The sequence below is a fragment of the Bipolaris victoriae genome, assembly GCF_000527765.1.
Source record: "Bipolaris victoriae FI3 unplaced genomic scaffold scaffold_69, whole genome shotgun sequence".
Lineage (NCBI taxonomy): Eukaryota > Fungi > Ascomycota > Dothideomycetes > Pleosporales > Pleosporaceae > Bipolaris > Bipolaris victoriae.
In genome coordinates, this window is record NW_014575323.1 from 148,740 (window position 1) to 169,491 (window position 20,752).

At 52.3% G+C, this 20,752-nt stretch overlaps 7 protein-coding genes across 7 annotated transcripts; 4 read left to right on the plus strand and 3 right to left on the minus strand.

Annotated features, from left to right (window-relative positions):
• Positions 1-680: 680 nt before the first annotated feature.
• Positions 681-1,975, plus strand: COCVIDRAFT_104953 (hypothetical protein; the record flags this gene model as incomplete). Its single annotated transcript, XM_014698984.1, has 3 exons — positions 681-1,290; positions 1,405-1,796; positions 1,847-1,975. 3 exons carry the CDS (start codon positions 681-683, stop codon positions 1,973-1,975), a joined length of 1,131 nt encoding a protein of 376 aa, XP_014554470.1.
• A 357-nt stretch (positions 1,976-2,332) lies between these two features.
• COCVIDRAFT_104932 (hypothetical protein) lies at positions 2,333-6,874 on the plus strand (the record flags this gene model as incomplete). The annotated part of the gene is made up of 3 exons (XM_014698985.1): positions 2,333-2,444; positions 2,508-3,370; positions 3,428-6,874. The coding sequence occupies 3 exons, from the start codon at positions 2,333-2,335 to the stop codon at positions 6,872-6,874; spliced, it is 4,422 nt and encodes a 1,473-aa protein (XP_014554471.1).
• A 136-nt stretch (positions 6,875-7,010) lies between these two features.
• On the minus strand, positions 7,011-9,612 carry COCVIDRAFT_39676 (hypothetical protein; the record flags this gene model as incomplete). Its single annotated transcript, XM_014698986.1, has 4 exons — positions 7,011-7,717; positions 7,782-8,156; positions 8,349-8,375; positions 9,597-9,612. 4 exons carry the CDS (start codon positions 9,610-9,612, stop codon positions 7,011-7,013), a joined length of 1,125 nt encoding a protein of 374 aa, XP_014554472.1.
• Positions 9,613-9,828: 216 nt separating this feature from the next.
• On the minus strand, positions 9,829-10,425 carry COCVIDRAFT_104892 (hypothetical protein; the record flags this gene model as incomplete). Its single annotated transcript, XM_014698987.1, has 2 exons — positions 9,829-10,175; positions 10,368-10,425. 2 exons carry the CDS (start codon positions 10,423-10,425, stop codon positions 9,829-9,831), a joined length of 405 nt encoding a protein of 134 aa, XP_014554473.1.
• A 1,999-nt stretch (positions 10,426-12,424) lies between these two features.
• On the minus strand, positions 12,425-13,250 carry COCVIDRAFT_17847 (hypothetical protein; the record flags this gene model as incomplete). The annotated part of the gene is made up of 2 exons (XM_014698943.1): positions 12,425-13,011; positions 13,187-13,250. 2 exons carry the CDS (start codon positions 13,248-13,250, stop codon positions 12,425-12,427), a joined length of 651 nt encoding a protein of 216 aa, XP_014554429.1.
• A 2,365-nt stretch (positions 13,251-15,615) lies between these two features.
• Positions 15,616-18,451, plus strand: COCVIDRAFT_28515 (hypothetical protein; the record flags this gene model as incomplete). Its single annotated transcript, XM_014698988.1, has 3 exons — positions 15,616-15,727; positions 15,777-18,126; positions 18,181-18,451. The coding sequence occupies 3 exons, from the start codon at positions 15,616-15,618 to the stop codon at positions 18,449-18,451; spliced, it is 2,733 nt and encodes a 910-aa protein (XP_014554474.1).
• Positions 18,452-19,271: 820 nt separating this feature from the next.
• On the plus strand, positions 19,272-20,282 carry COCVIDRAFT_28516 (hypothetical protein; the record flags this gene model as incomplete). The annotated part of the gene is made up of 3 exons (XM_014698989.1): positions 19,272-19,278; positions 19,339-19,937; positions 20,037-20,282. 3 exons carry the CDS (start codon positions 19,272-19,274, stop codon positions 20,280-20,282), a joined length of 852 nt encoding a protein of 283 aa, XP_014554475.1.
• Positions 20,283-20,752: the final 470 nt, after the last annotated feature.

The window sequence follows — 20,752 nt, forward strand, 5'->3', positions numbered from 1 at the left end:
CTCACACTGTTGAGTAATCTAGACCGCAAACCCACAATCACACCACACTCCCTAAATCACGTTTCCCCATCGTGATGGCCATCTCGCCTCTCGAATCGAATTGCCCAAATCATGCTCTCGTTTTTGTCTTTGACATTCGATGTGCACCCACTCCCTTCGAAGAGATATGCTGTCGGTCGTCGCACAACTAAAAACTAGCCAATCACAGCCATCTCCATGTCCTTTGTACGCTAGCCATCATCCTGGCTCAAGCGTCACAGCTTCAATCCTATTGTCAATACTCCGCTCAATCATCTGAGCACGTCGTAAGCCTTGCAGATACCTCTTGCTTTGTGGTATTCCAGCGGAAATCACCATATCACCTTTATTACTATTCGCGTCAGCTGCCAACCGTTTAGGAACGCGCTAATCGAGGGCTTGACTACTAGATCTGTATGTATGTATAGGAAGAATTCGTACACGCCACACTGATTTATTGTGATTGGTAGTTCTGGTACCTGCTCTCTTTGTGTCACATGACGCATCGTACCACGGAGGTCTAGACCGGTGTCGAAGCGTCCGCGGCCTTGAACGCTGCAAGGCGACTGTGCCTAGCATAACGCCTTGATTTCCCAGTACAGCCTTGTGCATATCCAAGACTCCGCTCCGCTGCCCAGAATTTCAGCAGGGAGCGCTTCGGAATGTCTACCAATCCCGCCCAATCCGCGCCAGTGGCGTCTCCAGACGATTCCGCGGTAGACGCTCGTAGCGGGCATGCGCCTGTGGCTACGAACGTCACAGTGTCGCACTCAGTACGACGGTACTTGGGTCTCAAACGCTTGGAGAAACTAGATCTACCATACCATCCCTTGTACGAAAATGCGGCGTCAGACCATAGGACGAGTTTAGTTGAGTTTTTCAACAGTCTCTTTACTGAAATCGAGCAAGTTGATTTTGACAAAGATCCGAAAGAATGCGGAATCTGGAGTCCCCAGACTGGGAGTGTGATGATGTCCCCACTGAACGCCACTAGAGATAGCAAGGAGCTGCCAGTTCCCATCTCAGTCAAGAAACGCATCCTTACAATCAATCAGGAGCGATGGCTAGCCAGAACATCGACTCACAGTGATTCGCATGTCAAGTTTTCCGAATTGGCGCACTTGCTTGCACGAGAACATAGTCGCAACGAATATGTTTATACGCCCAGTGTCTTCGATGCTGTTGAGCTTCTGACATGGGGTCGAGAAGACTTGCTCACTGCTTTACGTGCATCAAAGCATGGGGAAAGAATACATAATGTAGAGATGTCTAGTAAGTTACATCTAACAGTAGGGCATACAGGCCTTGCTGGCCTTATCGCCAGCCTACTGAACATACGTGCCGTCTACTGCATGTGGTCATAAGAGCTTTGCTAACAACATACAGTCTTCCAGATGTTTCACGAAATGCCAAAGATCGCTGGTCGCGATCTTTTACAAGACCGTGTCTTCCATGTGCTAGTAGTCACTACTCAAACTAATCATCTTGAGAGCCCGGAGCTCGCTCGATCCTCGACTGTTCAGCTCCCAATTGACTTTGAGTCCTTCAACGATAGCGCCATAGTGAAAAGAAGCCATGTGAAGAAAACAGGATCATCAAAAACCTACCAGATTCCTCAAGGACATGAGAGCCCTGGTTCAAAGCCTACTGACAAGCGGCTGCCGCATCAAGGAAAGAAGTTGACAGAGGGGAAGTATGCTTCGCTGGAACGGCTGATTTCAGCACCAAGGGGGCCACAATCTGATGTTGATGGTCTTGGTGATCATCGTTGGGACATGGTGGGTTTCACAAACAAACTTGGTGCATACATTGTGCTAACTTGGCACAGATGACTTTGAGTACTGCTGGGGGTCTAACACGCATCGCGCCGAAAAGCGTGCAGGAGAAAGAGACTCTGGTCGCGACCGCACAAGATGTAGAGTATGTTCTTGCGTACATTGCTGAGCAGCGGCGCTAGAGGTGCGGCTGAGGGGTGGGGGCTGTAAGTATTAATGGTAGTGCCAAAAGCGGCAAGGCTGAGGCCGAGCGAACCACATGTCGTGGCTGCGACACCATGCCACTTTGCGTACATTTTGACTCTAGTAGGCGGCCTTGCGCCTCATGCATACGAAGCACGGATTTGGAGAACCTGTCGTTTTGCTTTTCTGTATTTACCCGACTCATTAATGCCATCTTATCATTGTCCGCTGTCTTTGTGATCCATTGCTAGTACCTCCTGTGCGCTCCTTTGTGTGCTACACTTGTCGCGAGCTTAATCATACACGCAGACCCCTCAGCTCTCGTTGAAGCGCGCAATCTCGGTGAAGACATCGCCATGCAGAATTACGGACAAGCACCAGGCTACCAACAGCCAGGAAGCGCGACGGGCTTCGCAGGCCAGCAGAGCGCGCCCCCGCCAGTACCGCCGCCCCCACCGGGCTATGGAGGTATGAACATGCAGACCGAAGCTACCAAATGCCCATAGCAAGAGCTAACAGATGATCCCACAGCTTCCCAAGGATACCAGTCTGTTACTCCCCAATCGCACGGTCAATGGACTCCATCCACGCCCACCCCAACTCAGACGTCGAGCCCATGGAACCAATCGCAACCGCAGACTATGGGGGGATACAATCCGGGCACATATGGGACGATATCAGGCGCACAGCGGCAGTCGTATGCTCAGCAACAAGATGTGCCTCCCCCTCCTCCCCCAAAACCATACGGCTTTGCGGCGGCAATGCAACGACAGGAGCAGCAGCAGCAGCAACAGCAGAATTGGGCCCAGCAGCCTCAGCAGCATGCCAACTTCACACCTCAACCCCAACAGGGAGGATACCCCAATCAGGGTCCTCCACAACAGATATACCCATACGTAGCTCCTCCGCCACCGCATGCGGGAAGACCAAGTTCGATATATGGTGCAATTCAGACACCCTCAACCCCAAGTGCTCCACCCGCGGCTTCTCAGCAAGCCCATGCAAATGTTATTCCAAACGAACAGCAGCCAGCATATGCCCCGCCATCTATACATGGAACAAGTGCCCAAGAGTACATGCCACCTAATCCCAATCTAGCAAATAGTATTCATGGCCCTCCTCCGCCGAATGCCCCGACATGGCAGCAGACACAACAACAACAACCGCTCCAGGGAGACACAAACCAGTTCACTTACACGAGGCCGGCTGTGGAGCAGAATCCTTACGGACAGGGAAACCAGAGTACACAATCTTCCTATCAAGCAGGGCAACCTCCACCACTTCCGCCGCGCGTTGGACAGCAGACGGGACAAGCTGCGCAAAATCAACCACCCCAGTACCATCACTATGGACATCAAGCACAGAACCAGTACCCACCGCAGACACAGACACCTGTACAATCGCAACAAACATCAACTCAGTTCCCACCACAGCAGCATGGCTACCAACAGCAACCATATCAAGGCCAAGCCGTCCCTGCTAGCCAGCAGCAGCAACAGTCATTTGCGCAGACACAGCATCCACCAAGTCAATATCATCAGCAACCACAACCGCCGACGTACGGACAAACTTCTTATGACCAGCAGGCCAGTTCCTTTCCACAACAGACACAGCCTCAAAATCAGTGGCAGCCTCCGCCGCCTCCAGATTCAGCTTACAATCATCACGTTGCACAAACATCTTATGAAGCTCCACAGACACCACAGCCAACCCAAGCCTCAAACCTCAACCAGCAGTATTCTCAAGTGCCAAATCAACCTGCTCAGGAGTCCAATTCATCTAACCAGACTAACACTGTCTCATCAAGCCCCTATGTATCACGTCCAAACAGCCAGCCAGTATCTCCAATATCCAATCGACCCAGTCTTAGCTACCCCTCTGGGCAGCATCCACGCTACAGCCGTGCCGACTCTATAAACTCCGTTGCTTTCGCCAAATATTGTGCCCAACGCGCCGAAAGCAAAACGGCGTCTCCAAAACCTACGATACAAAAGTTTTCAACACCACCTCCACCGCGTGACGAAAAGTCAACATTCAGTGCATTGGCCGCTGGCGGCCCTTCGGATTGGGAGCACTTGGGTGGTAGTGAGGAGATTGATGATGAAGACCTTTTTCGTACGAAGCCGGAGAGAAAAGGGACTGAGATTGCCCAACCAGATAGCATTGAACTGCCAGCACACGTTCCATCCCCTCCGTCAACACACGGCTTCCCAAGTCCTGCAGTATACCCCACACATCCAGGATCAAGTGATTCAGTAGAGAGATACATGCCTACACCTCCTTCTGTCGTGGCACACCCTAGCGAACGACGTTCACCAAGTTCCACCCCTGAGGGTTTTGTCGTGGAAGATGCGATCGTAGCGCCCTTGAGAACTACTCCTAAACCCACAGAGGGTTCACGACATCCCCGAGATCAGTTCAAAGGAGCGTCATCGCCTTCGAATCAGCATACCCCAATTCAATCAAAATTCTTGCACGAAGGGCAATCGGGTGGTATTCCCTTTGGTCTGGCGAGCCCTGCTAGTACCGCTTATGCTGCAGAACTCAAGGCAAAAGACGAACTCATCGATCAATTGCGCGCAGAGTTGCAACAGCAAATTGATCAGCGCCGCACCGAGTCCGAGACCTTCAAGGCTGAACGAGAGAAATTGGAATCTGAGTTCGACGCCGCAAATATCCATGCAGCGGATGAGAGGGATGTTTTGTTGGCGCAAATTGAGAACATGAAGATAACAGCAGACCAAGCTAATGCTAACTCTGAGGCCGTGGTCAAAGAAAAAGGTCTAACTATCGACAGACTGAAAGAAGATATGGAGGGGAAGGATAATAATCTCGAAGAGCGCGACAGTACTATTGCCGAGCTGAGACGCCAGCTCGAAGATGAAAAGACGAAGGAGCTGCCGAAGCCAACTGCAGCAGATCTCATTCCAGACCTTGACCCGTGGTATGTAGGCTCATTAGAGAGGTACATCGCTATGCTTCGTGGTGAGGCAATGGAACCACAGGTCCAGGAAAAGATTAAGATATTCAAGGCTTTCGTGAAAGCTGAGGCGAGTTTCAGAGGAATCCCACTTTTCGACGCCCCGCCCCAAGATCCAGCAGTCGAACCGGCGGCTTCGATACAACCTGAGCAGGTTTCGGAATCCCACAGCAACTCCAAAAGCTCTGGTGTAAGACGGGATCTGAAAGTACAAGTCCTGCCGGACGTAGCGCAACATGATGACTATGATTATAGTCCAGGTGGAAGGCCCATCATATCGCGGAAACCAACATTACCTCTCATGGACATTACGCAGATGCAGCCCCAAAATGCACCCTCTGTGCAATCCACCACTATTCTGACCCCAACGAGCTCAATCGATGATGACATGAACAAAACACCAATTCAGTCTCATCCTGAAGAACCGTTACAATCACAATATAAGGCCTACGTGCCGCCGAACAGAAACCCTGAAGACCCCCTGCCCTTGCGACATAGGCAAACGATGTCTTTCATGAACACACCAAGCGGAGCTTCGTCATCGGGCCTTCATAGGGGTCATGATGAGATTTTCTTTGGAGCGGGTCAGCCGGATGCTCATGCATCTGCAAACAATTCTCCCCACAATGAGAGCGAAGACTCTATTCTTCCATTGAATATAAAACCACATAGCCCGACCTCAGTCGCACCTCCGCACAAAAACGATCCGAACAAATACCTCGCCGGACTTCTCCCACGACAGCTTGAGAGCAAACCTAGCCATCGAATTCAGAAGCTCAGGGCCAACCTATTAGGTGTAGGAAATGGGCTGGTCAAGATGGAAGAGCTTACGGGCACATGGGAAAAGACAACATCTCTCAACCGGCGGAAAAATGACGATGCACGTCGAAAGCGCCAGGAAGAGAACGAGGAGCACAATGACGACTTGTTCAACAATGATGAAATCTCGTATGCGGAAATGAAACAACTAGAAGAAGAATTCAAGAAGAAGGAAGTAGAGCTTAAAACACAAGAGGTGCAAGAGGAATACAAGAGCTACATGGAGACCGTGTTCAACCCAGTCTATAACGGACTTCAAGCAGAAATTAAGCAGCTGATGGATCTATACGACGAGGCCCAACATCTACTCCAAACTTCTGTGTCCGGCATCAAGAGTCTCGAAGGTGGCGATCCCCCCAGCACCGAAGACTGTCTCGAGCTCCTAGAAGACATACACAAGCAAGCCGAAAAGCGGCACGAGGGCATCGTCCGCATCGTCGCCGAGCGTGACCGCCTCTACAAGAAAACCGAGATCCAGCCCCTCTACGCCGCCGGCAAAATTAGCGCAATCAAAGACCTAGAAAAGCATTTCGAAGCGGCAGAGAAGCAGGCTATCCTAAATGCCAAGCGTGAAAAGGAAAGACGTATCACCCACCTCGTCAACTTTGTAGAAGATATCGTTGTTCATGCTCTGAGCACCGAACACGACGAAATCGACAACATCCTCGCTGCTATCAAGCGCCTAGACGAGAGCACCGGTGACCCAGATACCCTATCCCACGCCCACTCCACCCTCGAGGCCCTCAAGCACTCTTCAAAGGCACTGCTGTCTCTCTTCAACGACCTTGAAATCGAACTCAACAGCGCTGCCGCAGACGCTGCCATCGCGCAGGCCGAAAGCGACAAGAGCGGTGCGGCGCAGGTGCGCGAGTTGCAGGCTGAGAAGAAAGAGGCGGAGAAGAAGTTGGCGGATGAGTATACGAGGAGAGTAGGAGTTTTGGAAAGTGATGAGGCGGCGATTAAGGCGTTGGTTGCGAGTAAAATGCGTAAAGGAGATTTGGTTGAAAGTAAAACGCACAAGGGAAATGGAGATGGTGGGAAGGAGGAGCGGTTGCGTATGGCGCTTGAAGAGGCGAAGAGGAGGAATGGACATGCTTGATTGAGATTGAGTATGAAAATTGAAATGTGATATATTTCTGACATTGCGTTTTCCAGCGATAATTTCTTGAATCTTTACCTATACTACACCCAATTCCATCATATCACCCATCACGGGACATTCCTCCTCGTCATCCTCATCCTTGCCCTTCCAAATGCGTCCTTCGATCAATCCCCAGTCTCTCCTGAAAATACTCTCCAACCCCCCACTCCCTCTCCTCCTCCTCCTCCTCCTCCCCGCCTTCCTTCCTCAAATGGGGCAAAACACTCACCCTAGCATCCTCATCCGGACTAAAGAAAAACGGCATACTATACCTCTCCTCCCCCCCTGTATTCCTAACCCGATGCACAGTACTCATCCACTCCCCGCCCGTGACCAGCTTGAGAAAATCGGCAATATTAACTACAAAAGCGCGGGGTTGGTGGTGTACGGGGACCCAAATGCCATTTGCATTGAGCACCTCGAGTGCGGGATAGGAAGTATGTGACTGGCATACGAGGGTGAACCAGCAGAAATCCGTGTGCGCGCCTATTCCGACGTCGGACTCGCGTTGCTGGGGGGGATAATGTACGGCGCGGACGTTGGTCATGGGGTGCGAGGTTATTTTGTCAAAGTGGGTTTCGGGGAGGGACAGGGCGAGGGCGAAGATGCGCAGGAGACGCTTGCTGAAGGTGAACATGGCGCGGTAGTAGCGGTAGAGTGCGGGTCGCCAGAAGAGGGCTGAGGGGTGTGTGGGCCATTGGTTGCGCGGGGTGTGAGGGAGCGGGGAGGGGGTGGAGGAGAGCAGGGAGAGTTGTTCGGGGTCGGTGAAGTCTTCGCCCATTAGGAAGCCTTCTTTGAGATCTATGGAGTGTGTATGTGTGAGAATTTGGAGTAGGAGTAACTAGAGAGAGAGAGAGAGACATACCACCTCGTGTACTGGGATCCAGTTTTCCCTCCAAAAATGCCTCGTAGCCTCTAAACTTCTCCGTCTTCTGGTTATGCGTCTCCATCTTGACGTCGGTGGGGAGGGCAAAGTATTTCTGCAGGGCGGCAAAAGTGTCGTCGAGTATTTGTTCGTCTACGCCGTGGTTTACGGCGTAGAAGAAGCCAACGTCTCGACAGGCTGCGCCTACTTCCTTGGCTAGCTCTTTTCGGTCTTCAATGTTGTCAGAGTATATGCGCTGAAAGTCAATCTTGGGTAGGGCGTTGAATGTTTCCTTTGCTTCGGCTCCCTTGAGTACGCGCCGTCGACCCGGTACGCCGCCGTCATGGTAATGGACCCAGGTCTCAGACTGAGTTTCTGCTGTTGTAGTAGTCGACATGGTTGCTTGAGGATTTTACAGCCAAGATACTCCAAATAAGTTGGAATATAGTAATAATTCACGAATGCAAGTTGGCCGCGGAAAATGGAAAAGGTATATACCATATGTAGAAAGCAAACAGACGGAAGGCGCCGCAACTACACACACACACATACACTCTCTCTCCCCACCATCACCACCATCATTATCCACCCCACCTGCTTGCTGTAGCTACGAAGATCCCGCAGATGCAGGACTAGAAATGCTGTATCAAGCCAATTGGGACAGACCACGTCGTGGGGCAAGGCGTAATCATTGTGGCAAAAGCGAACCACACCTACATGAACTGTACATTTCCCCCTCCCTTTCAGGTCAGAGGACGGGTGGGACGTAATCCAAGACAATGTACATAGACGGCCGCTGCATCTTTCGGAGAAGAGCGACTGGGTGTGCAGACACGCCCCCCTTGCTTTCATGAATCCTGATCCTAAATGCACGGGCGGAGGGGGTGTCCTTAGCAGGCATTGACCGATGGGCGGGTTGAATGTTAAAGTGGGTGTGTGGACAAGTTGAACTACCAAAAGCGGTATGCAAAACTACTCGCACACCGCGGAGAGAGTTTGGAAAAATAAAAAGAGGCCAGAGCCAGGTTACGGGGGGATGAGGAAGGGCCCTTGAATAAAGTACTCGTCAGTGCTCTTCCGTTGTTATTTTCTCAACTTGTCAACTTATGAAATAACTAGTGTCTTTTTGCACAGCTTTCTTTCAAACGTGCTTTGGGGGGGGGGCGGACGACCGCCCATCTGTAGCCACGGCACTTTTGCCGAAGAGACCCTTGCCCGAGTGGCTGGTCCTCCCAGATGATCTTTACGCCAATGACGAAAACTTCCAGATTGGTATAGCAATATCGACTGGCCATCGGAGTTGAGCGCGCTTGGACTGTACATATATACCGTGCAGGCACTACTAGCGCTTCTGCGGAAGGAGAAGGGGTGCTTGGTCCTGGCAGGTTTGTATTCATACGACTCGGTAATTTATGAGTGTATAATACGCATTGATACTATAAGTGGACAGATGGCATCTTAACAAAAGACGATTCATTAATAACGCGGCGTGTGTAGTGGATGAAGGCGGCGCATGCGTCAGGTAGTACGTAGGATTTATTGCCCCACAGTGGGTAAAGCGTCATGAATCCCCGCCTCCCCGCGCCCTCGCTCTTGGTCTTGGGGGCCGTGGCCGTGGCCCCAAGATCCCTAGACTTAGGGCTTGCATCTCAAAAATAGTAGCATGCCGATGCAAACACGATTCAAATATGCATAAGTGGGTCTCCTTTTTGGGATAAAAAAAAAGGGCATCCGTGTGTTATGTATTATGTGGACTTTGGAAGGTTTAAGAACAAAAAAAAGAAACAATTGCCGTGACATATTTGAACAGATAACATGCTGATGTATTCATCGATCGTGCATCGATAGTGAGGCGATTTGTAGATCGTTCGGGGTAATAACTTAAGCAGAACTCCTTTTTTTTATAAACCCATCTATTACTTATTGAGAATAGCCAAAAACCCCCTGGGTATATTGTGAAATGCAAAAAGTCAACAAACAAAAGCCGCAGTTGAAGCTTTCAAGGGACACGCAACTGATGCTGACTGCGGCATTTGGCAAAAAAAGTTTATTTCTTTCCAAGCTTATGCAAGAGATCCTTGCCCTTGCCCAGGAGACCCTTTGCAGCAACATTGTCGTCGTGTTTGGCTTCGTCGCTCTTGCCCGGTGCAGATGTGTCATTACTGATGACGTTGGCTGCGCCTCCTCGGCCGTAGTGTTTGGGGCCTGCAGTCTCTGGTTGTGGTGAGCCCTCGACGTCTTGAGCAGCGCGCGCAATCTCAGGGCGCTCGGGGTCGTTGCGAGCCATGTTTCCAGTTCCGCCCCGACCGGTCGTGTAGGTGTCGCCCTTGAGTGTCGGTGTGACGAGGTCTTCTGGCTTGGGATAGTTTGTTGGGTCGTCTTTTGCAATGTTGCCTTGTAAGGGGTCAGTATAGGCACCAAGAAAATCTCTATGCAGCAAGCGACAGCCCGCATACGACCACCAGGCTTCCACACTGATTAGAGCCTGGATGCGCTATTTGTAAAATTTCTCAGACTCAGCAGCCCGTCAAGCTGACGCTGCGAAATTGTGCTTATCAAAGACTCAGGAGAATACAAGCAACTTACCAGCACCTCCGCGTCCATGTGAGGCCACGCGCTGGTTATCTGTCGGTCGAGTTGCCATGTTCAGGGAGGATTCGGTCAGAGAGTGTATGTGAGAGTTCGTAGGTGGAATTGGCGGTCGCAAGATGACGAGGTAGCGACTGGTGCAGAGAAAAGGAAATCAACAAAGACCCAAGGGATGAGGCGATGGAAGCCACCTAGCACGTCTTATATTGCACACTCGCTTGGCTCCTTTGCAAGCAGTAAGCTGGGCGTCGACTCAAGACTTTTTCGAGGGTGCTGGTCCGGTTCGCGCCAGGAGGACCATATTTTCTCGAGCACCATTGTCGTTAGCACCAGTAGCCTTGTCGGGCCTGGGCACGACGCGCCAAAGAGTGCTCAACCGTGTGTGATTTGGCGGCGCCTTGCCCTCTGACCTGTCGAGTCTTCCGTGCCTTGTGCGTGCGTGACTCTTTTTTGGAGTTTCTGTGACTAAGTTTTTAATTCATCGGGCGGGGTCGACAGACCCAGGCGGGGAAATGCTGTAGTCTGCCATGAGGTGACACGGCTCCAAAACCAAGCGAATGTGGATATAGGAGAGCGTTTCTTTGGTACAAAGAAAAATCAGGGTGCACTAGGGGTTTTTTGACGGTGACATGATTGCGAGTACTTGTTATCTTGAGTGCCAGCGCGTGACGCAACCAGCATGCATGTACGCATACGTACGCAGGTGGGCGTGTAATGCCATTACTTACCATCTGTGCCGAGGCCGTAGGCGGCAGCGTGGGGGGGAGGGGGGGAACGAGTGCGAGAACGATGCACCAAAGGTTCCACTTCTTCTTCTCCTCCACCACCTCAAACTTGACAGCTCCATTGCGCAACGTGTATTTGTATTCTTGCTCTTCAAATTGTGGCGTGTTACATGTTTTCTCTGGGCGCAAAGTTTCAACACGATCGACGGTAGCATGTTTCAAGCTGTATGTTTTGTATTGTTCTAGCGGTTACGCAAACCGTTCTTGAACTATTCGGCCAATGACGCCGGAAGCTATAGTAGTACAGTATAGGAAAAAAAAACGCTTCTCCAAACTTCATGAAACTGCCAATCAACTCGGCTAAAATCTTAGCGATGCATATCCCGTGCGAGGTGATCGCCCTCGCTTCTTCAAATGACAACGCCGTCTATGCATCCCAAAAGAGACTGCTTCAAATACCCAAATATACCCTCGCGTCTGTGTTTCGCAAAAGATAACAAGAAAAGCCCAAACGCCGAAGATGTATTCCAATGTACAGGTTGGTGTGACAAGCCGTTGCCGGAAATCTAATCGCTCAAATAACAGGGGAAAAAAAAGAGTTGTTGTTGTACAGTGCGTGTAAGAGGTGTTGGTAGGTAGGTCTTTTTACGCTGGTGCGGTGCCATTGACAAATGCAATGGAATCGGATGGTCCAATTGGAGGAAGTATTGGATGTGTAAACTGAAGCATGTTAGAATGCGTTGGTGGTGGTGATGTTGCTAGAGAGCCGGACGTACTCGGACAGAAGAGTCTTGGTGGCATTTAACCTCCATCTCGGGGCTGAGGGCCGTCGCCGGCCATGAAGCACAGCATTGCTGAAGATTGTCTTGGTCGAGCACCTGGATGAGGAGCTCCTCCGTCTCTGGGTTGGGGGTCGCCGTAGGAGAGGTTGAGAGTTTGCATGTCAAGTCTCATAGTGATGATGATGATGTGTGTGTGTTCAAGCTTGAGTGTGAAGATGTGTGTGTAGTATTAATATTTGTATTGTAGTGATGTGATGATGGTAGTAGTAAGATACAGTCTATCGAAGGTACAAAGGGAATATAAAGAGCATGGAAATCCTGAGGCCTGTCATAAAACCAGCAGCCTACAAAAACAGGCAATGACTGCCTTCTCCAGGCGGTGACGCAGAGGACCATATGGCATTCCGCCCCAGGTGATGGAATTGGACTTGCGAAGGACGATAGACTGCGCCCTGTGCGGGAAGGAGGGCGGGCGGTGATTGGCGGGTGCCCTGACGAACAAGGCGACCACCAGGCTGCAAAGTCGAGTAGCGGCATTCTGGAAGACTCAGAATGCAGTCACACCGAGGGTGACTGGTTTAGTCGACCGGGAGTGCTGCGCAAAAGCGCCGGCGTCGAAGTGCGCATCGTGTGCTAAGGCAATACTCGCAGGCAGAAAGGGCGCTGGGTGGGGCGTGTGAATGGTGAACCAAGGTTCGTTGCCTGGGCTGGTGCAAGCGGCGGCCCCCAAATGGTGCACAGCCGCAGCAAAGCCACTGAGCCGTGGCAGACACGGCAGACTCGAGGCACTCTGCGAGTTTGGCCCCGTTGATAAGTAGGGAGCGGGCAGCCCCCAAGTGCTCCGGCGAGCGACGAAGAGCGAGTTTTGAGTCGAGTTGCTGCAATGACGGCGGATTCGGTCACCGGACCCTGACACAGCCCATTGTAGCAGCACAAGCAGCACTTTCCGAATTGGGCGGCAAAGTGCTGCGCCCCGGAGGACCATGTCGTCGTGGGATACGCATCCAGGGCGGACTAGCGGAATGCCCTGCAAACCGCAAAAGCGCGCGCAACAAGATGGTGGTGGTGGTGATGGTAGTGGTGGTGACGAGGAAATGGAAGTCGCTTGCTGAGACAAAACATATGATGGGCGTGCTGAGGTGCAGGGTAATTGGGGGAGTTGATTGGGCATGGTGGCGCAGCCATCCATTCATTTTTCCCAATGGGGAATTGGTTTTCCTGAGGCACCATGTCAGTCACTGGAACTAAGGACCACGAAGGACTTTATTTTATTTTATTTTTTTGGAAGGGGAGTGCGGCTGCAACTTACTACCACCATCTCCAGGGGGGCCGCTGCCATCGGGCATCTTGGGCTTGTTTGTGGCGAAGAGCATGGTTGTGATTGTTGTTGTTGGTGGTGGTGGTGGTTGATGTTGGGATGGGGTGAGTGAAATGGTAGTGGTAGTGTAATAGTAGTAAAGTATTGTAAGTGGTGATGGATGCGAATGTCCTGATTTGGGCGGGCGTAAGAGTGTTTATGAATGGGGAGGGGACAAGACTATGTCTGAGACTTTAAGATTGACAAAGGCGGCTTTTGGGTTTGTCGAGCAGCGGTGCAGCGGGAGTATCAGTAGTTGTGACAGTGGACCGATAGTTGGGACATATATATTTAACTCGCAAAGTCATGGTCCTTCAGCATCACCATCGACTGACGTCTACGCTTGGCCATGGGCTCGATGATGCATTCACGGGGCAACGGACGGGCCAGACGGGCACCCAGCGAGTACGTGGCCCTTTTCGGCGCAAGTCTGGAGCACATGTCGGGCGAAGTGAAGCAATTGCACATTGCTTCTCTGGGATGAGTCTTGTGCGGTGGATGCGAAAGGGGATGCAACGAGACAGAGCCGGCGCCCCCACTCTCTGGGGGTGAAACAGCCAATCGCCGCCCGGCTGAGCCTTCCCGGCGTCTCAAAGCGTCGTCGACAAGACCGAGGGCCGTGCGCGGATAACATAAGCGGTCGCGTGTTTGTGAGGAGGGCCCTGCTGACGAGGCTGGGCTTGCTTGCTTGCTTCACTCTGTCCACAACGCGCCCGTGTGTCATGGACCACCACCACCAACCACTGCCACTGCCACTCCCTGCCACGGCTCCCAGCCCGCCACGCCCGCCTTTCTAGATGCCTTCTCCTTTGGTCCCATGCCGTCATAGGGCCCTTTCACCCTTCTCTCTTGATCCCTATCCTATCCCTCTCCCTCTCCCTTCTGTCTTGTGCTCTCGGGCCTCCACCAATGCGTTGTCACTCACGTTCTGGCCAGCCACGCTATCCATCCACTCCCCCCCCGTCGCCCGTCCCCCCCGACCCCCCCTCGGCCCGCCTGCGCAGCCAATGCAGGTACATTATACGTTGGATGTACGCACTCGACACTTGGATTCACTCACCCACCAGCCCGCTGACGTTCACGGTCGCAACAAATGTCGTGCGCCGTGGGTCGCCGGCCATGGCATGGGTCAGCGGTGGCATGTGCTGCGGAACTCAGCTTGAAACCTTCCGTCCAGGGTTTCATCCCTACAGACTCTGCCCTAATGTTTGCGTGGCCTCTGTCATTTTGTGCCCTGGGCCTTTTCTTTCTTTCGCTGCCTGCTTGCCTGCCTGCCTGCCTGCTTGCCTAGACGGCGGCACTACCTCCTGAGACAAACTGTACTTTGTGCTGTAACATAGTCGTCGGCCTGCCAGGGGCGAGAGCTAGGCATAACCTTTCGCCTACTGGACCGTCCGCCCCGTCCCAGAATAGCCCCAGCCTACCACGACAGTGCCCTGAATGTTGCCCTGGCACTGGCACCTGGATTGCCCTTTGGCTGCCTGTGGTTGCCCATGGTGTGGTGCAGAGCACGTGAGACCCTTCACCTGCTCACCAGCGCCCCAGCCAATGCCTTGCCGTGTCCTAATGTTTTGCCCGCGCTCTTGCGACTCTCAATAAAACACCACGCTTCATTTACTCGCTCTGCCTTCCCCACTAACGGCCTTTGTTTCGCCCATCAGGGGCAGAGTCTAGAGCTTTCCACTCCACGTGGCAGCCGTCTCCCATTTGCATTTGCATTTACTGCCTACATTTGGCCTTTGCATTGGCATTGCCATGGCCCGTCTGCATAACCCAACCCTCTCACTCTCTTCACCACTCCTATACATAGCAAGTGTGAGCTTTGCTTATGCGACCGCCACGGCGTCTCGCTCCACGTTGCTTTTGGCGAGTTGCCGCAACATGTCAGTTTGCTTCATTTCCCTCAATGTCCTGCTGCTGCCACACTCGTCATCAACCACGCCCGACGCCCGGCTTCGGCCTTTGCTTCTTTGCCGCTCGCTCCCCCGTGCTGCCGTCTATGATGCGCATCATTGCGTCTTCCCACTGCTCAACTCAATTCCAAACTTGGCACACGCTGCTGCAGAGCCAAGATGATCCTCACAATCCCACCAGACACGATTCTTCTTACTGGAAACATTGCCTTGTCCCCCTACGCCTTCCCCGTGTGATGTAGTCGATTGATGTGCTCTAGCTGCGGGGCGATCAATCTGGTGCCATGTCGGATCGACCAGACCCTGCCGCCAGAGGCCCAAGCCGTTAACCGTCACTGCTCCACCCTCAGCTGCAAACACCCCTCTGCCCCCGCGACCACCACGCGAAACTTCGCTGGGCCCAGGGTATGGGCTAAACACTTTGCTCAAGACCATCTCTCGAGGAAATTATTCCTATCCACCTCAATCATGCCGCCAAAGTCAAACTTCAAGCGGGCCATGCCCCAGACACAGCCGTCCATGCTGGCGTCGCTGCGCACCACGCAGCTCGTGGGCGACTCAAAGGCCGTACTACCTGCAGGTACGAACTGCCCAGTTCATGGGCTCACTCGTCTGACCATGACTTGCAGAGCTCATCAACACCATCCTCGACTATCTGCCCGTCGCCGACATGTTCAACTTTGCGCGCACCTCGAGACGTATGCGCGAGATGGTATACGACGACACACGATGGCAGCAAAGACTGAGGAGTATGGGTTGCTGGAACGAAGCAGAGGCCAAGCAGAGGTTTGACGAGGCCATGAAGAAGAAGTTGCAGGCACAAAAAGCAGAGGATGCACGTATTGCAGGCGTTGTACCCAATGGCAGCACCAGCTCCATGGCACCGGGCAACGACCACGTGGGCAACACCAGCATGACTCTCTTTGATGCTGCCATAGAGGAGGACATGCTGCGCAAGTCCCAGGACCACCAAGGCCGACCCCGCTCCACGACGCTCGACAAAGGCTTCAACGACATGACCCTGTCGCCATCTGGAACACTAGCCCCAAGCTCCTACATTGTTGACCCACAAGCTGCCGTCAAAGTACTGACGAACGTGCGTTCAATACGTGGCATGGCACGACAAGAGTATGGCAAAGTCTATGGCGCATTGGCTCCCTTTTACTACGACATTGAGAGGTCGCGAAGTCATGCCGACCCCATATTATTTCGAACGTACCGTGACCCGGAGCAGCAAGCCCAAATGCTTGCCCAGCTCAAGGTATTTGCAAAGAGCGACTATGCTCAAGGCTGGCATCAGCGTGAGGAAAAGCTCGATACAATGACCGGCATCTTTGAAAACGCCGTGCTTCGCGAGTTCGAGCAAGGCTACGCCGAAAAGGACTTTGATGGCCGCATGAAGCGGTTTGCATCAGTCTTGATAGCATTGAATGGCGGTGCAGCATGTCTAGACTCTTTTATCCACAATCACCCGTTGATGTTGGACAAGGAGAGGCTCGGAGATCCATCCGATTGTTTGCAAGGTGATGAGGTGACTTTGAAGCCGTCGCATGAATTTTTCAAGGGCCTAGCTACCGAGCTCAATAACGAGGCCGCCATCATTGATCGTGTTTTTCCGCCTACGGTTGACGTTCTACAGACCTTTTTAGAGCGTGTTGCAGACGACGTCATTACAGAGTACCTCACAACTCTTTTTGACCAGGCTCATGACGTGAGCATCGAAGCCTATTTGAAAACTGTCGCTGGCATTTTCGACCAAGCGCTGCAGCTTGCAGTATCCCTCCATCCCACAAAGGCCTCCAAGCCTGATTTCCAGCAAGAGGCGATTCGCATTATAACGCGGTGTTTTGAGCCCCATGTCGATCTGTACTTGCAAGAGGAGTTGGATTATTTCAAACGCAAGTCGGCGGCAGAGGTTGATGTGTGGGAGAAGCGATTGCTAGAAGAAGAGCTAACTACTGAGACTCGGTTCATGGCAAATGTGAACCGGAAAGCCGTCAAACAAGATTTTCTGTCGTCGTTCAAGAAGGTAGTCATGATGCCCGTCAATGTGCTACCCACCATGGGCGGCTCGGGTTCGAGTAAACCGAACGCAAATAGAAATAGCACCTTGGATCCGACCTCGAGAAGTGGCACTCCTATCCCTGGCGATGGGACCTCAACCCCACGAATGGACGCCCCGACGAGTGAACTTGCTGCCAAGGCGGCCATTATGAACTCGCGGTTAGAAGGAATTCGATCACTTTTCAGCATCGAGGTTGCCCTCAATCTGACGCACATGGCCAAGGCTAGTCTCGAACGCGCTGCTCGATTTGTCCGGCTTGGCGGCCAGTCTGGTGAAGAGGCGAAAGAACAGTCGGAACAGATTTTCATTCACCTTGTCCAGATTCTCGGCAACCGGCATATGAAATTAGGGTTCGACAAGGCTGTCAGCCACCTGGCGGATTACAAGCCGAGAGAGGTGGCGGACCACAGCCAAGAAGGAGTTGCGCCACTCGTGGCTTTCCTGGAGCTTGTCAATGTCGGAGACCTTATACAGCAGATGGTCGAAGTCTTCTATCTCCAGGAGCTTGTTGCTGCCAACCTCACAGATCGGGATGATTTCCTTAGCCTGGCAGCAAAAGAGAAGAAGCGGTTTGAGGCACAACTTGATGAGAGCGTAGCTGCAGGTCTCAACAAAGGTATTGATGTGCTGATGGACGAGGTCGAGTACCTTTGTGGTACGACGCAGGACCCGACCGATTTCAACCCTCCGATTGGGCCCAATGGTATGGTAGAGATGTCGGACATTGGGCCGAGTCAAACAGCACTCAAGATTGTGGAAGTTGTGTCGTCGCACACGAGCATGCTCATTGGCAGCACAGACAAGAACGTGCTTGATGTGTTCAACCAGGAAGTAGGCGTGCGCCTGTTCACTGCTCTTTGCAAACATTTGAAGCGGCAGAGAATCAGTGTGGATGGCGCCATCAAGCTCATTAGGTAAGGTAGCACCTGGCCCTGGATACCAACGGAGCGTCTACTGACTATCTGCAGCGACATGAATGCATACAACACGTACATTGTCTCTCTGCGTAACAAGCCGCTCATCCAGTACTTTGCTGCGCTGCGTGAGCTCTCACAGATATATCTGATTGACGCGAAGCAAGCCAAAGAGATTGCTACCATCATTGCAGACACAGACCGGTATCACGGCATCTTCCGAGCGGAGGAGGTGTATGAGTTTGCAGAGAGAAGAGCGGACTGGTATCAAATCAAAAGCGCAGTAGAGAAGCAAATGTACGGAGTCGGCTGCTTGGTCATGTGAGGACTACCGGGTTGAGCGAGTGGCGCAGGCTGAGAAGCAGAAGAGATGCAGGACTACCGCTTTTGGACGAGTATGTATGCAGTCTGCCGCTAGGGCAAGTGGTGGGAGAGAGAGAGAAGTAAAAATCCAAGTCGTTTGTTTGGTGTGTATGTGTATGTGTTTACGAGGACAAGTAATGCATGTGTATAGGCAGTCTATAACTATATGCGATGACTGGCGGATGGGATGGATGTAAGCATGTGTTGGCTGGGTGAGTGAAGGCGATGGCGCGGTAGTGTTTGGGGTTCCCCAGCCTCCTTCTCCTCCAAGGTCGGGCCGTACCTGACTAGACCGCGCCCGTGCATGTACGTCTTCACACCTCATCGCGCATGCCTCGATTGTCGCAGTCTGCCCTAGTGCCAGCCTCAGTATCCGGCAAACCTCTGCGACGGTGTCCTCTGCTGCATCTCCGGCTTCTGCGTATACACAAGCTGCATTCAACGCCCCTGTGCCACTCATCTGCTGCCCGTGACTGGACCCCGCCACGAGTCGTCGGCACAACGGGACCGCTCTAGAGGCTGCGAAGTGTTTGGCTGCACCCTGGCTGCTGTCTCTTAGCTGTCTCTGAGTCTGGGCCGCGACCACAATAGTTGCTTGCTGGGTGAGAGCCTGCTGGCGACGCTTTGGCTCCCCAACGACGCCCTGTGTAGACCTGCTGCGCCTATTGCGCGAGCCTTCCTCTCACACGCTCCGGCTTCTGCATCTTGCAATAACTGACCGTGCTTCCCGCCCATCGACCTTGTAGTTGCGACTCTCACTACTCCGAGCAAACACCACAGCCATGTCGGGTAAGCATCCGCTCGCAGTCTGCCACGCGCCCACGGCCGCATGCTAACATGGCGCATCAGACCCTCTCCCCGCAGAGGTCGAGGCCTCGTACTCGGTCATCATTGACGACATCCTTCGCGCGAGCGATATAAATACCATTTCTGCGAAGCGCATACGAAAGGGCCTACAGGAAAGAGTCGGCGAGGACCTGTCGCATCAAAAGGAACAAATCACCACGCTCATCATGCTGCGCTTCGACAAGTTCAACAGTGAGCAGAACGGCGGCTCTGATGTCTCGGAGCCCACACATACGGTCGCAAATGGCACAAAGACATCCAACGGCGATACATCAGACATGTCCAACCACAAGCGATCGCCGCCCGATGACGAGTCTGTGCTGTCGGGGCCTGACGAGAACCCGCCGCCCAAGAAGAAGAACAAGAAGACCAAAGTGAAAGATGAGGATGGCGACGCGGCATTTGCAGCCAGGTTACAGGCAGAAGAGAATGCGCGCATGGGCAGGGCAACACGGGGCGGAAACACGAAGCGGAAAGCGCCCGCGCCAAAGAAGAAGGCCAAGAAGAAGAGCGCAAACAAAGTCAAAGACGACGACGACAGCGACGTTGGCTCAGGCAGTGGAGGTGAAAAGAAGAGCCCAAGTCGGAAAGGAGGCTTCCACGTCAGTTTTTTTTCTCCATCTCATCTACCTTTTTTTTCACGTTTCGCGAAACCAAAAGACCTCTGATCCATACTGACTCCAACTTTTTGTTGTTTACAGAAACCAATGGCCCTCTCTCCAGCCCTGTCCGAACTCCTCGGCGAAACACAACTCTCGCGGCCCCAGACGGTCAAGAAGATTTGGGAATACGTTAAAGCGCGTGACTTGCAAGATCCCAATGATAAGCGCCAGATTCGCTGCGATGATGCTATGCGTGCTGTCTTCAAGCAAGACCGTGTTCACATGTTTACCATGAACAAGATTCTTAATCAGAACTTGTATGCTGTGGATGAGGTGGTAAATTAAAAAGGGTTAGTAGTAGTTTGCTTAGGGGGGAGGGTGTTAAGCTAAAAGAAAAAGCTACATTACAAGACTATTTACTTAGTCTAATGCTTTCCCCCCTTTTTTTTCTGTCTATTCTTCGTCGTTTTTTTTTCGTTGGGGATTTCTCACCTTGGATTAATTTTTTTGCAAGTAGCATGGCGTATTCACGGTAAGAATGGTTTTTTTCTTTCTTTCAGCGCGCATTCTTTTTCATATTTTTGTGTGTGTTCCCAAGCAGAGGAGGAGGTTTGCGAAAGGAGAAGGGGGGGGGGGAGAATAGTCAAAGGGAGGGTGTTTGGTGATTACTTCGATTCAGAAAAAAATTTAAATAACATACATTATATAGCATCACATACAACATATACTGAGGCGGAAAAAAAGGTGGGGGGATTGGGAATTGGCAAATGCAATGGCGAATACGCAAGGTAGGGCTGGGAGGGAGGGGGGGGGGG